The sequence below is a fragment of the Macrobrachium rosenbergii genome, chromosome 3, assembly GCF_040412425.1.
Source record: "Macrobrachium rosenbergii isolate ZJJX-2024 chromosome 3, ASM4041242v1, whole genome shotgun sequence".
NCBI lineage: Eukaryota > Metazoa > Arthropoda > Malacostraca > Decapoda > Palaemonidae > Macrobrachium > Macrobrachium rosenbergii.
In genome coordinates, this window is record NC_089743.1 from 79,934,002 (window position 1) to 79,950,740 (window position 16,739).

The 16,739-nt window shown below is 37.6% G+C and overlaps 1 protein-coding gene across 1 annotated transcript in view; it reads right to left on the bottom strand.

Moving 5' to 3' along the window:
• Positions 1 to 16,739, bottom strand: part of LOC136826066 (mitochondrial fission regulator 2-like) — a 42,367-nt gene that overhangs the window by 4,135 nt on the left and 21,493 nt on the right. The window contains exons 4-5 of the mRNA XM_067082976.1: positions 9,601 to 10,269; positions 4,720 to 5,083 (exon numbers count right to left, since the gene is read on the bottom strand). Coding sequence (XP_066939077.1) covers positions 4,720 to 5,083; positions 9,601 to 10,269 — 1,033 coding nt within the window. The remainder of the gene's footprint in view (positions 1 to 4,719; positions 5,084 to 9,600; positions 10,270 to 16,739) is intronic.

Sequence of the window (16,739 nt, forward strand, 5' to 3'; positions counted from 1 at the left end):
TTTTCATAATTATCGCTATTGGTTTCTCCGTCATTTATTTTGATTGTAGAGGGTAATGAAATGAAAAATATAAAGAATGAATTTCAGCGATCACTCTGTGCATTTAACACTTCACAGTCAAAAAGCAAACAAAGCACACTGCCATCTATTGAGGAAAATTAACACTAAACATTCGCTAACAGAAGGATAGAAACAATTTATAGCACAGATAAAGATTTATGCTTGCGATTCTTACCTCTATCATCATCTGATCTCATGGGTGGCATTTATAAAAAAAAAAAAATTTATCAAAACTGTATCACCTGTCTTTCAAGTGCTCTAAGAGTAAGGAATCAGAGCTCTGCCAAATCAAAAAGTAAGGAATTCACGCTTTGCCTAATGTCTCATTGTTTCGATTAAAATTTTTTACTTGGTAGAGCCTTCTCAATTCTGAAAGTGAAGGGACAGAAGGCTGGGGCTACTTGGTGAGCAGCTTGGGTCTTATTCAAAATGGAAGTAGAGATCCATTTTTCGTTGACCTAGTAAAGGGCAATTTGCCCATCCCTTGGTGGAGTTTCCCGAAACTGGGGTGACCATGGCAGATGGTTTTAATTCTGCCACTGTCTCTTATTTTTAGTCACTACAAATTCTGAAAATCTGTCTTCACAGGATTAATAATTTTGAAAGTGAAGGGACAGAAGGCTGGGGCTACTTGGTGAGCAATTTGGGTCTTATTCAAAATGGAAGTAGATATCCATTTTTCGAGCCTTATTGTTAGGCTATTAATTTATTTTGCCCAGGTATTGTTATTATCTGATCCTAGGGTCCTTGGTCTAAGCTAGGCCACTTAAGGATACATAATCCTAGGACATGGGCTACAGACAACATCCACTATTAATCCAGTCTAAATTATTCTCACTTACTGCCTAGATTATTGTAGACATCACATAATTTGACAGCATTTTCTATACTGATGATAAGTTGAGGGGACATTTCTTTTAGTTAAAACATTTAGTTAGAATTTAAAACAATTTTCGCTTTATGAAACTAGCAATCAACGAGCCAGGTTCCGGCTTTCACACCTGGCACCAGGTGCTTGGGAGTTGGCACCGGGTGCTTGGGAAGTGGCGCCAGAGCACTCAGGGGAGCCAGGGGCTCAGGAAGCGGTGCCGAGCGCTCAGGAGCAGCCAGGCTCTTGGATGTTCACGACGGGCATCTGAGAGGATTCGTTGGCCTGGGGGCCAAGTAAGGGCGATCGACAACTGGGCTGCCCCATGTGGAGAGTGGATGTCGGACTGAGGCAGAGACAGGGGGGTCCACAGTGAAACTGCAGGAAGGCACCTCCTTATACCGCTTAACAGGCAGCAGAGAATGGCATGAAGCATCATGTGCATGCCTCTTCAGAGGGTGAGATACATCAAGATAGTGCCTGTGGTGCCTCCTGTCAGTGCTGGAATCCTCAGAACTGGACGATAACTGGTGCACATCCATCAAGATGCCTTTCCAGTGACTGTTTGCTGATACCTGGGAATACGCAACAGACCAGACTAAGGGGGCAGCTACCTGTGGGCAAACCCAATTGGCCTCCCTTGGACGTCCGGTATGTCTTCTCCCAGGTTCAGGGGAGCAGGACAGTGACCTTCATCTAGGAGGACCAGCGGGACGAGTAGCCACCTCCTCCATTTACACAACACTATCACTTATCTGCATACACTTTTTCCATTAACACCTTCAGTGACGCCCCTAACTCTGCCGCTGTATTCACTACTAGGTTAATCTTCTTGTCAAACCTAGACTTGAGATTGGCAATGGCATCAGGGCCGGAAGCATGGGAGCCAGGTGCGAGAGTAGGTGGATTAAAGTAAGCTGCAGGAGAAAAAGTGGCAAGAGGGGAAGAAGGAATAGCGGGGCTATCTTCTAACCTAGGCTTAGGTAGAGATTCTAGGCTAAGTGAGGCTTTTAGATATAGATTATAGGCTAAGTGAGGCTTATGTATAGATTCTAGGCTAAGTGAGGCTCATTTCTCAGCTGTAGAGGCCACCTTCCTCTTCCTATCCCTTTCTAACTTGTCTAGGTGAGAACTAAGTACCTTCCACTTTTGCTCATCCAAATCATTACATTCAGCACAAGTTCTCTCCTTACTACATTCCTGCCTCCTACACTTAATGCAAATTGTAAGATTTGATCAATTTGGTTTTACAACCTTCGCTACAGTAACGAAAACTAGAGAAATTTGAATCGGACAGAATAACAACAAAAACTAGAAAAACTAATCCTGAATGCTATCAAACCCAGAAGGCTACTCAAAATAAGCGATAATACTTCACCGAATCCCGTTATTCAACCAAAAACCAATGAACAAAAGCTGCTGCAAACACCCGATCTTTACTTGAGAGCCGGCAGAAACAGAATGAGGTTATCTGCTAAGTCATTTCCAGTACTGTACTCCCGTTACTGGGTGGGGCTCGTCACCTACACTAAACAATCGAAGTGCCACTGAGGTTTTTTAAATAAAAGGCTGCTGCACGAGTTAGAAACTATAGCTATGTAATTACTTGGTAAGTTACTTACATGAAAATGTTCACCTGTTATTGTTACTCTTGAATCTGTACATATAGGGACTGGATTATACGGGCTGTGCCTCAGATGTTCATGGGTTAAGTTGAATCGAAATCCTTGTGCACATCATTTCTTTGACTAAGATGAATTCCATATTCAAACATTAGGCTTCACCTGGTTCAGTTGGTTACTATCAGGTTCATTATTCCATAAATTCTACCATTTATTGATAATAACGGATTTTAAAGAAGTTATTATAATCATTATTAGGAATATCTACGTGTGATCTTATTATAGTAGTTGCAACTTGGGTTCTTTATCAGTTTCTTCATCTCCTTTAAAATTTACATAGGCAGGAATCCAAAATATTTCTACATTTTTACCATATTCATATACTAATGTGTTTCCCTGACAGAAGAGACCTACTGATGCAGGGTAGCCCACAGGGCAGGCTACAGACAGACCAGTTCTGCCACCTATTCTCTCTCTCTCTCTCTCTCTCTGAAGCAGGGGGGGTTGGGTCAATCACTATGGGGAGAAACTGCAATCCTTACCCATAATATAATTGGTCAAGTGCCTAACTGAATATAGATGTAAATGCATATCTTCCTTAAGTTTACCTATCTGTTTTTCCTGAAGCATATAGGGAGCATTAGAAGACAGAGTAGAAGAAGAATGAGAAAAGAATCGGACCTGTCACATGAAGGAGGATGGGGAGGAGAAGCAAAATTGGAAGAAGAGCAAGGAATAGACAGAATAAATTTATGTCCAGACCTAACTAACTGTTTATATCATCTATAAGCCTCTCGCTTCTTCCAGTACTTCACAAAACTGTTTAATTTTCTCATCAGACCACTCCCTACATCCATCATAATACAAAGAAAAATTGCTCTCATTACATCTACAAGCAACACAGTGTGACCATCACACCCAACCAAATACATCTGGTTTACACACAATTTATTCTTACAATACCTAATGCTTCTACCTCTGCTTGCTTTAGGTAACACAATATCAAGCAGAAAACAAGCACAATACTGTAAAGGAGAAAATCAAAGTGACATAAAAATTAGTACAGCCAATTCACACCATATGAACACTGACACAGCAGGAAGAATTTTGACAAGATTGTAAACATTTCAACTACACCCAATGGGAAACAGGTAATTATAAAGAGTCCATCCAAGTCAGGCAAGCATTATTCTCTTATTTATTTTGAATGCCAAATGCACTTAACAGTACGAAGATGAAGTTAACTGTAACAGTACGTAAGATTCATCCCAAATAATTCCACTTGTTGTGCAAGGGTATTTTTTTATTAGGATTTTGAAGGGTTTCTATAGTAGTACTTCTGAAGTTGCTAAAAATTACAAATTTCTGTGGTAGTATATCTTCCATCATTTTAATCTGATCCTCCTACTACTAGTAGCTTAGTACCTTGTTACAAAGTCTCAACAACTGATTCCAGCTCATCCAGAGGTATATTCCTTCATAAAAAGTGATGATTTGCATTTCTAGGGGAACACATATGCCTATATTTTCTTATTTTTCACTGATTACTGTACATACATGACCCATACATATTTCCAACTGCTTTCCTTGTGATTCAAGTTACTGACCAATTCCGCTGGAAACATTCCCTTGTATTTGTTTTCCCCTACCAAAAGACCACAGTTTCCCACTTGGGTCTCCCTGTAATTGATATATATATGGGAAACAGACTACACCAACAATAATGGTCAAAACTTCATGATACGTGAGTTAAACAATCAGAAAATATACAACAGTTGGTTGTAAACTATACCATGCCAAACACATTCTTAAAAAATAAATTGATAAGCAAGTTCTTCCATATATATATATTGAGGTATGTTCAGATATACTGAAGTATGTTTAGATATAAAACTGTAGAATACTGCTGATAGATTAAATTTCAGTCTCCTACGAATAATTCCCTTTTCTGCGGTCCAATCCACTTTAAAAACTTGTGTAACTGCAACTTCCATCTATTGTAACAGATTAAGATTTTATAAAGGAAAAATCTAAAGACCTAGTTTAGTGAAGCTATTAAGTACAAAAGCAAAACAATATTAGCATGACTGTACTTTAAAATAAAAAAAAGTGACTCATGAGGGTCAACCTTTTGATAGGGTAGTTACAGAACTACACAAATACACTTACAATAGGGAGGGACGGTGATTTCTCTTCCTCTTTAGGCTGAGTCTTCACTGCTCGAAGAGAAGGTTTTTTTAACAAGGGTTTAAGGTCCAGAACAACCGGAGGTTCTTCTGAATCTAACTTTCTTCTCGGTGGATTAGCCAGACCGCTTTTCCTCTTTGGTGTCAAATCATTTCCAGATTTACGTTTGTTTTGAGGAGTTGACTCTGGAGATGAACTGAAATCATTGCTATCATCTACTTCAACTTCTGGAGATTCTACATTGATTTTGGCAAATCTCTTTTTCAGAGCAGCTGCAATTATGGATGCTGGATCACCATTAACAGGAGAATGGGCACGTTCTCTGATTGGTGTACCACCTGGAGACCTGAAAAATTAACATTTTGCAATCATACTTGTGCCTTGCACACACATATGTACTTCAAAAACTATACTTATGACCTGTATGCTATGAGGCAAATGTATATTTAAATTTATAAATTTAATTAGAAAGTTAAATGAACAAATTGTAAGTTCTACATATAAAGAATTAGTATTAAGATACATAATTCTAGGTTCTCTTCTGTAATTTATATACTTTAGCCAGTGCAATAAATTAACCTCCAATTTCATATCTCACTAGTGATGTTGGATTCATAAAATGTACCTATTCACTTACACCATAGGTTGAACTCTAATAACAAAGCTCAAAATTTAAATGAAACCCCAACAGCCTAAAAAGCTTCAGTAATTACTTTGAAAGGCAAAGTTGGCAGCTCATTAAAGTTACAGCAACTAGCAAATGCACAACAGTTAGTAACACTGCATCTACTTTCTCTTATATTCTAATAACCTTTACTACTTTCATCTTCCTGCAAAGCTTCATGGAATCCAAGCCCTTTATATCTTTAAACTAATTATAATGCCTGACAAAAATGCATATTGTCTTTGGAACAGATATCGATACTGGTCAGTTTTCAAAATACTGTAGAAAACATTAAAATTCAACACAGCAAAAATATAGTAAAATGACTGAAAACGCAATTAAACTAGGTGGGGCACAGGAGGTGTGTAAGGTTTTAGAAGGAACTAATACATTTTCTATAAAGGCCAAAAAGTTACATAAATTTATGGTGGTCAGTTTGAGTCTAATGTCAAAGCAAAAGTGGCAAAAATCATGAAAAAATCAAGAGGGGGGATCACTTCAAGCTCTGTCCAAGAAGGAGCAACTTGGTAGCAGACAGCCTAAGCAAAAAGGATCAAATTCTTCTCTGAGAACTCTTGCTCCGTTAAGAAGTTTTGGGAGCCTTATAGCATTTGTGAGGCCCACCCCTACCAGAGTTACATGTGAATGGCCCCAACTACACAAACCACCGATCTAGGCTCTATCTTTTTAGATCCAGTGGCTTAGAAAACACATGAACTCATATATCCTTGGGATGGCCTGGAAGTCTATGCTTTCCCATCTTCTGGCTCAACAGACAAGTTCTGGAAGTCTACACTTTCCCATCATACAGCCCAATCAGACAAGTTCTTTTGAAAATTTGACAATGATAGTTCTACTAGTGAACCTCTCCAGGTGACTCCCAATGGAGAGTCTACATCAGTTTATTTTTGGAAATTCCACAGGAATATAAGTACATTACATCTTCAACTTTGAATATTATCCAGCAGGGCCTTAGTGGTAGAGGCTTTTCAGTGGAAAACAGCTAAGGTAATCTCACAGTCTTGAAGAGTGTTTACCTTCAATACATACTAATCAAAACTGAGGTTCATCTATGGTTAATGCAGTGAAAGGGATATTATTGCATCCACTGCCTGTATTAGAGGTTACTTTAGCAGTTTAAGAAGGAAGTTTCCTATAATATACTCAGAACTCTGAAATGGGGCATTTTGTTTCTTTAGGAGTCTTGCTAAACTTTCATATGAATCATAAGTCAACTGCCTTCAATGAGTTAAAATTGAAGACAATTTCTTCAAACTTTGTGAGCTGCATACTCTATCAGACAAAGTCATGCATATCTAGGACTGGATGTCCGTAGGTTTGTTCTGTTTCTGATTTAGTCAATAAAAAACAAACTCCAGGTACCCAGGACCACTGTGTCCTACACCATTCCTTCTCTTATCATTCATCCCAAGAATGGATAGGACCTTGTAACTTTATTGTCAGAGTACCACATTTGTATTTGCAGAAATGCATACTTTAGGATAGGTAAATCTAAACTTTATTTTTGCCAAACGTTTCAGTAAGCCCACTACTTCAAGCTGGTTGGTGAAGCAGCACAAGTTAGGGAGCCTGTCCACAAGATCACTGCATTTTTTTTTCTATATTGTTTAAGCATAATGTAGATGCTAATTTATATGCAAAATTTTATCTTAGGAATGTTATTCACATGTAGTTAAATTCTTATTCTTTAAGTCCTGTGGTAGCAGTAGGACAAGTAGTCCTAGCTTTAGTTGAAGTTCAGAGCCCTGATGAAACTGCATGATCTCACTAATTCCTACTTACTTTTTTATCATGCCATTCTAGAAAATATAACACAGCTTTGGTTATTCACCCCTACCTCTTACACAATGACTAAGGCTACCAATTAAAATAAGTCAAGTGTAGAAATTACAAACCTCTTACAGTTATTTAAACCTGAATGAACCTGTCAGGTGTAATGTAACTGAAGGAAGACAGTTCAAGGGAACTCTTGCTAAGGTGTCCCAATTGTCAATGCTAGAACCTCCTTTTCTTGATTCAACGACATGAGTTGAAAGAAAAGGGTGCGTGGAGCTGCCCAGTGGTACTCCAGCCATGACTGAATCGAGAGCAGGAGGATCTGCCCTTGAGAAACAAGCTTTTTTGAGATGACAGATGGCCAAGACAACCTGCCAATGTAGACGGGTGAAAGTTATTGAACTCTCTCCACATACAGGGACACACCCACTTCTGTACCTGTTCCTGATATCCTACAGGTCAACAGGTGTGCACACATTCACTGCCATGCACTCCCAGAGCTGGTGTGTCCCAAGATGGATACACAACCCACTGTTGGCATGCACAAGCTGAGGATCAAGCATGCATCAAACAAGTGGGTGGGGTTTTACCTCAATCAGTTATGCCTCCAGGGAAGCACATGAGGGAGAGCTACCTGCACTCACTGGTCTGTAGGCCAGGTACACACAGGGTTGCACAGGCTTTGATCAGTGTGTCTCCCAAAAGACACTAGAGGAAGAGCTAACCCTGCTGCTTGCATGCACCCAGTCCAGAGATCAGAAAAGTGCAGACTGTAGGCCATGCTGGCTCAACCAGATGTACTTTCAAGGAAGCACAGAAGTAAGAGCCCACCCTGCTACCTGAGAGGTAGGTGAGGCAATCTTCATGTCCAAGTGAGGAAAGGTAGGGTAATGAGGCCTGCAAGCCAGTTGATCAACTTTAGGCATTCAGAAGATCCTAACCCCCAAGAGACTGGAGATTCCTTTCTCAAAGACTTAGGGGCCTTGTTGCAAGAAGCTAAACAGAATCCTTTACTTCCTCCCACAGGAGAAAGGTGAAGAAAAAGACGAAGAGGAAGAAAAGCTTGATGATATTACTTAGGCTTCCTCCCTCCTTTGCTCAGGTTTTGCGTTCCACCTCTGAGGAAGTTGCAGTACTTGATGTTTTGGAGCATCTTCCATGGGAAGGGAGACTGCTACGGGAAACTCAGCAGCACTGAGCTTCTATCAGATGCTGCAGCAGCAGGCGTAGCAGGCAATGTTGTAAGGGTTGCAACAGCAGCAGACATAGCAGAAATAGCCATAAGGGTTGCAACGTCAGAAAGGTATAACAAGTAAAGAAGTAACAAGTAAAGACTAACTATAAACAACAAGATCAATATCAATTTTTCAAAAAAAATCTTGCATTCAGTGTACACTACTATCCATTTCTTCTAAGAGTTTCAATCATGAAATTAATAAAAAAAAAAGTATATAATCTCTCTGCTGCAAAGCCTTTGGTAGCAAGCTAGGGGGGGAAGTTTTGTGCTATCTTACCTTTGTAACAGCTCATGTCCATATGCATTTTTTCTGTAAAATTTCATTTTGTGGCTGATTTTATGGGCTTTGGTTTTTCCTCAAATCTCCTGAAGCCATGCATTTCTCTGAACTCACATACGTTACATTTAGTATATATACAGTACTGTATAAAGAAACCTCTACACAGTGCTGAGAATACAGAAGTCCCACTTCCCAGCTCCACTCTCCTCTTAACTAACTAGTAAGGAAACTAAGAAAGTGATCGCGCTGGATGCTGTGAATACCCATGGACAGACCATTTTCTTCTTGGGATTAGACTGCCTGGGGAATTTTATTCCCATAAAAAGAGATAAGTAATGGGTTTGTATGAGATAATTTACTTTGTTTTTAAATAATCACATCATTTACACCCATTTTATATGCAAAAGTATTGATGCAGTTATGTTAACATTTACAAAATAAACATAATAGATGCTTGAAATTCACTTTGAATTCTGGGAATGCTTCAGAATAAGACCTGTAACTCAGGACATGTACGAAATATATAAGTACTATATACATGTCTAACTTCCTTCACTCATACACACAACTGCTGGGTAACATTAACTCAGTTTTCCCCAATCATATAATTTTGAATGAGTGTCTCCCCCTAAATCAATTTAGTTTATCTTACCATATACAACTTTACCTGTTAGACATTGTCAGTTATATAGCACAACCAGTATTGGAAGGTCCATAATAGTTAAAATTCTTTGGTATGTTTTTCTTCTAAGTCATCATTTCCTTGAATTTCAACCAAAAAATTTTCTTATATTGCTACATTGGTAAAAACGACAATTAACTTCATGTACTATCTGAAAATACTACCATATAATCAATAACAAAAGCCATCCTGCAAATCCTTACCTTGCTACTTTTTTTAACTTGACTTTGTTCAGACCCTTCAGTACATCAGCCATACACACACCACCTGTGGAGGAGTTACTTTTTGGTACTTCTAAAGGTTCACTGTGCTTATTGATACTATCCTTGCCCTGAGCAATCAAATCTGAAAAAGAAGTCTTGCGAGAAGCACCAGCACTTACACTACCTGTTGAAGATGAAGGAGGTGGAGGAGGGAGGGGAGGAGGCGGTGGAGGAGGACATAAGTTTGGTGGTGGAGGTGGTGGTGGGGGTGGAGGTTGGGGTAAATATGAAGTGGGAGTAGATGGGGGGGTTAATGGTCGTTGATTCTGATGTATCAGCGTTGATATTTGCAAACGAAGCTGAGTAAGTTCATCCTCTAATGCTGTTATTTTTGCTAAGGCCGTGGGATCTGTGAAAGGTGAAGAAGCATGAAATGCTGAATGCTGGATACTGCTGTTGTTCAATGCTGACTGACTATGGTGATACCGACCATCTGTATTGAGCATGTAATCGTTATGGAAACGATGCACTTGTTTTCCACCAGCAAAGTCAGATGCAATGCTAAATGGTGTTGAAGAACGTGGAGAATCTTCACTTGGGTCCACATCCTCCATGGCCATACCATTTGAAAATAAATTGGGGACTGTCTCACATCTTGACATGACTGGCCTGAAAAAGAGGATTTGATGACTTCAAAAATAGCTAATTTAAAATATATCATACTACATTACACAGCATATACCACTTTATAAATTTTCATTTAATTTAATAAGGAAAAGCAAATTTACAAATATGGAAAAAGGACTAAACTGTGTATGGGTAACCAAGTCACTTGCCTTTCAACTGACATATCTTGTATAACAGTTTTCAATTTTCCAACCAACAATTACCTGACCAATCAATCTTCTAGCAAAAGCAACTATTTTAAAACCTACTAAAAAGTTCACATACATAACAGCTATAACACACAACATTTTAAATAATTCTCATGTCCCAGAAATGTAAAACTGATTTTTCTTAAGCTATGCTGCTCTCTATGTAAAGATGTTGGCCAAAATCAAGTGAAAAAGGTCTACAATCTTCCCTTCAGATGAGTATCATCCACCATAGACAGTTTTTACAAATAACTGGACATGGTGAAATGGAAAAACAGGGCTGGAAGGAAGCTGGAATTGGAAGAATAAGAAATTTACTTTTATTCTGAAACTCTATAAATGTTTATGCATGTACAATCTCCAAAAAACTTGAGGCAAGAAGTTTTTGTGAACTTTGTTGCAACTGTTGGAAGAAGCATGGACAAGGAGAAAGATGTCACATGAGTAAAATCCATATACAGCACCTAAATGAAGGTGCAACTGATTAACAAGTTCCACTGCAATGTTTAATTTAGTGCTATTTGCCTTCTTGCTCCGCAAACTAGATAATCTATCTGTTACCACTGAGAAGTCTACTTATCCGTGACATAGCAAAACTTCAAGGTTTTGCAGTCTATGTATATACAATGATACCTAGATACTTGTTGGCTTTGAAACTTGTTGAATACAGTGCTCAATGCATTCTGATGAGAAAAAATTGTCTTAGCACTTGTTGTTTACTTGGCACTTGAGGCGCAAGCTAAAATATGTATGTGATAAGACACCGTGACACACAATCCAACATGCCAAACGAAGGGTTCAAGTCATAGCTCTGTCTGTGCACAGCCCATTTTGGTCAGCTTTATCCTTTTTTTGTGTTCATTTTTACATTTTTGCCATATCTGTGTTCATATAGTACATCATGAGTTCTAAAAATAGCAGTGACAATAGCTAGCAGAATACAAAATTAGTTACAAGCAGTATGATAGAGCAAAAAAAAAAAAAAAAAAAGTAACTGAATATGAAAGTGGTTTGTGAGTCTGATCTTGTTGTGGAGTACTGCATGCTAAGAACTAAGATCTCCACCACTGTAAAAATAAATAAGCAATTAAAGAAGCATATGTTGCTAAAGGAGTTAAAGCTGTGTCATAAAAGAACTCTCAAATACTCAAGGAAGTAGAAAAATTGCTTTTGATCTGGAAAAATGACATTTTTATGATAAAGTTTTATATATACTTACCAAGTGATTACATTACTACTAGTTTCACTTGCTCGGCAGCTAAAATTCTGAAATTCGCGGGTCGCGCTATTTTGTTTGGCTAGGTGACTAACCCTGCCCACTTTCGAGGTAAGAGAGGAACATCTGGCAAAAGGATTCAATTTGTTGATGCCATATTGTTCAAGTGAGGGGAGGAGGGAGGGTTCCAATCATGTAATTACTTGGTTAGTATATATAAAAATGACTTTTATAATAAAATAAGGTTTTACATATACACTTACCAAGTGATTACATAGCTATAGTTTCTACTTTAAGCGGCAGCTTAAGAATTGAAAATTCGCCGTAGTGCTCTTTTGTTTTGGTGCAGGTAAGTGCCCCGCCCACTTTCGGGGAAGAATAGGTACAACGTAGCTGAAGAGCTCAGTTCGTTTATGCTCTATGTCCACGTGCCGGGAGGAGGAACAGGCTCTGTTCATATAATTACTTGGTAAGTATATATAAAATCTTATTTTATTAAAAAATGTCGTTTTTATACATGGAACTTACCAAGTAATTACATAGCTGAATCCCACATTGATAGGAAGTGGGAAGAATGGACATGTTGTACTACTCAAAAAAATATTATAAAGGAATGCATTTGAAATAGAAAAAAAAAGGCTAGCATTGTGGTAATGCTTGTTGTAACCTTACCTGGGGAGAGAGCAAGAGCAGGAAGACACTGCCTCTTAGTTGTTGCTCATCTCGACCCATAGGGATGTGACAGGTAGTGTCAGGATTGCCCCTACTTCAGTGGGAGCTTTGCGGTCAGGGAGTACTCCTATGACTCAACAAAGCTTAAATAAAACAATTGCCCTTGCCCTGGGTGAAAAATAGACATCAACTAACACACAACCATAATACTATATTACCTGTACAGGCAGTCCCCGGTTATCAGCGATCCGGTTTTGCAGCACTTGTCTGGCGACGATGATAACTGGATTTTCGACACCGATTCCCTGTTATCAGCGCTGATCTCCAGTTATCAGCGCTGATCCTTGGTCATCGGTGGCGCCAATCCCCAGTTATCGGCACCAATAACCAAGGATCGGCGCTATTATCGCCAATTTTTGGTTGTCAGCAATTTTCGGTTATCATCACGCTGTCGGGAATGGAACCCCACCAATAACCGGGGACTGCCTGTACACCATTTAAAAAACATATATTACTCATCCATTAAAAACGAAGTTTGGAGGGTACTTCAGGTACTAAGTGCCCCCGGCTTCCCAAAAACTCAACAAACTTAATCAAGGAGAGAGAGAAATAGAAGTACCACTTCTAACCCTCATTCCCTAGTGCCACACCAGCCGCAGAGAACGGACCCAGCGTACTGTAGTCCTCAAACACAGTTTCGACATCACGTAGAAAATAGTTGGCGGAGACCGAGCGCCACTTCCAATAAGTCAATTGGATTATGGCAGCTAGAGAGAGGTTGAGTGTAAAAGCCAGCAAGTGGCTACTGCCTGTACCTCATGTGCTTTTATCTTTAACAACTGATAAGTTTTGTCTTGGGACACTGCAGCATATCCCACTCCATGCTCTGATTTAGATCCCTCTGCATATATTGCGTAATGTGGACCTTTTCGACTTATATGCTCTACTGTATGTGGTCTATGGTGTTCTGGTGTATAGTATATAAGTAACTTTTTGATAAATATTTCAGGTGTGTAAAAATTCTCAACTATTCATTGTCCAGGGAGGAGGTGATTTTAAAGGCACTTGTGTATTTATATTCAACGACTCAAACAACCTTCTAGCTCTAACTGGGAAAGGTGGTGGATGGTTATTTATAAATACATCTCTTAATTCAAATAATTTTTTTGTTGGAGAATCACTTGTCTGAATTCTCAGAGCACTTTTCATTGTTACTAGCTCTCTATGGAGAGACAGAGGTAGTTCACCACATTCAACTTGTAAAGATGATTTTGGTGATGATCTAAAGGCTCCTGAGCATATTCCAAGGCCTTCATTGCGAACAGGGTCTAACATTTTCAGCACTGCGTCCGATGCTGAGCCATATACTTTGCTTCCATAATCAATGACAGACAGAACTGTTGCTTTATACAGTAAAGTAAGGGTAAGCATGTCGGCTCCCCAAGTAGTGTTCGATAGTTTTTAATTAGATTTAGTGCTCTTTTACATTTTGATTTTACGTATGTTATGTGGGCTTTCCAGATCAAGTGAGCATCAAACACTAATCCCAAAAATTTTGCTGTTTGGCTAATTGGTATACTATGGTTTCTGATTTTTAAATCTATTTCTTCACCTTTTATCCACTTTTTATTTTTACAAAACATTACTGCTTGAGTCTTTTGTATGGATAATTTAAAGCCTACAGATGAGGCGCAGTCATCTATTTTTATTAATGATTGGCTCTGCATGTTTTAAGCGAGATGCTTAATAATATATGGCAAAATTGTCCATATACAAGTTACTTTTAATTCCAACAGGTAGATTATTACTGACGTCATTTATTGCTAAAGTGAACAGTAAGCCACTAAGGACGCTTCCCTGTGGAACACCATTTTCAAGTGGAAATGTATTTGAAAATACATCATAAATTCTCATTTGAAAAGTGCATTTTGTCAAAAGTTTTGGATAAACCTGGCTAAATGTCCACGGATGCTGTTTTTATGTAATGTTTTTAATATTGCATATCTCCATGTAGTAGTATATGCCTTTTCAATGTCAAAAAAGACAGATATGGTAATTTTTTTTTTTCAAATCCTCTTCATATGTGGTCTTCTAAGTTAGATAGAGAATCCAGTTTAGATCTGCCACACTGTGACCCGAATTGTGCAGGAGTCAAAATTTTATTTTCTCGAATGTGCCATGTTAGTCAAGCATTTACCATTTTCTCTAGTAATTTGCATAAACAACTTGTTAAAGAAATTGGTCTGTAATTGATTACATTACTGGGATCCTTTCCAGGTTTGGGGATAGGAATAATTACAGCTTTACGCCATTCATCAGGAAATAAATTTCGAAGCCATAAGCGATTATAAAACTCTAATAAGTGTGACTTTGCCAAAGGTGCTTAGTGGCAGATTTAAAAAAAAATATTGTCACCTCAAGGGGAAGGTTTATTGCTGTTCAAGAGAGCAAATTCCAACTCTTCTATATTAAATTTTCTATTATAATATATATCTTCTATGGTTTCAAAATTTATTGTTATTAATTCTATACTATTTTTCTTTGTGCGGAAGTGTTCACCTAAATTTCTGTCACTACTTACTTTTCCTAGGTTTTCTCCTATTACATTACTTTTTTCTTTTGGGTCAAGTATTTTTTCCCATCTTTTAGTATGGCATGTCTAGGTGGTATAACATGGGTACCATTTGTTTTCCTGAATTTTGCCCATATTTTTTGTATGGGAGTATTATTAAGAGAGATCTGATTTGAACATATTTCCTCCATGAAATGATTCTTCCTTGAATTACTTCTTTTTTACATTTTGCAGATATTTTGTTACATAGAGGTTTTAATGTATCAATTTCTAATAACCATATAGTTAGTTTTTGTAAATTTTCTTCAAATACTGGTAATGTTTTATTTATTTTACTGAACTTTCTATTCAAATTATCTAATCGTCCTTCAATTTGGTGTTTTATTTTTATCAATTCTGTTAGTTTTTCAGACCACCATGGACGGACTTTGTGTTTTGCTGGATGAGATTTTGATTTTGGTATTGCTCTATCAGCAGCATTTTTAATGAAATCAACAAGAAATCTATTTGTTTCATTATGATCTTGTACATACTCAAGTGGTGGGATATTCCTAGTGTGGAATTCATATCGTTCCCAATCTGCTTTATAAATGTTATACTGAGGGATATGCTGGGCGGGATTATTTTGTAATAATGAAATTAATATTGGGAAATGATCACTGGTGTGCAAGTCATTAACTGTATTCCAATCCAATCTGTCTACTATGTTTGTTGTACATAGAGTTAAGTCTACTGAGGAAAAAGTTCCATATGTTTTTGAAAAATATGTGCTGATTTTGTTATCATTTATACAGCACATGTCGTTTGAATCTATGAATTCTTCTATTTTGCTTTCTGTTCTATTTGAGTTTGTACAATTACAATCCCATATTGGGCTGTTGGCATTAAAATCACCTACTATTACTGTAGGTTCTTTGGCATTGTTAAATAATTCTTGAAGTTTATCAATGTCATAATTTTTATTAGGTTGGTTGTATAAATTATAAATTACATAATTATAATTTTTTATTTATATTATAATACTCGATATTTGCAGGTCAGTAAAGTTTACAGGTACTTTGTCATACCATACTTTATTATATACATATATAGCAGTACAGTACCTAAATTTCCTTCTTCCTCTCTAGATGTAGATGCTAAGGTATATCTACCTATTGTTGATATTGTTTTGTTGACATGTTGTAAACATACTACCATTGGTTCATATCCTTTTAGTAACCTTTGTATTTCTCCTAGGTGTAATCTGGTCTGTAGACCATTTACGTTACACTGAGTAATATAGCTATTGAAAATATTATGTTATAGCAGTCGAGTTTTACTTTCTTTTTTTGTATTTTCAACTTGGATTTTTTCTAATAATTTACTAACAACATTCACTTGCTTCTCTTTATAATATACTAAGTACTCAATGCATATGCAACCTTTTTCATGGGTACTCAAATCCGTGGTTTCTTTTCTTCTATATTTCATAAAATTTCTTATGTTGTTTGTTAAACCATCTTTCCTTATGTTTTTGTTATTACTGCACAATTCAACAAAACAACTGTTACATCCACATGTGCTATTATGTATATTTCGTTTCATTTGTTCTTGTACCAATTATTGGAGATGAAGTAATCTCTTCTCCCTTGACATAATCTATGGCACGGTTCTCTTCAACTCCTTCGATATTTTGGACATCTGCCTCCATGGGTTTTACTATTATTTTAAGAGATAAAGGTACATTCTTAGCTTGTTTTTGTTCTTTCTTCATATCGTTTGTCTTTGGTTTAACTGAAGTTTCTCTATTGATAGTTGGTTTCTT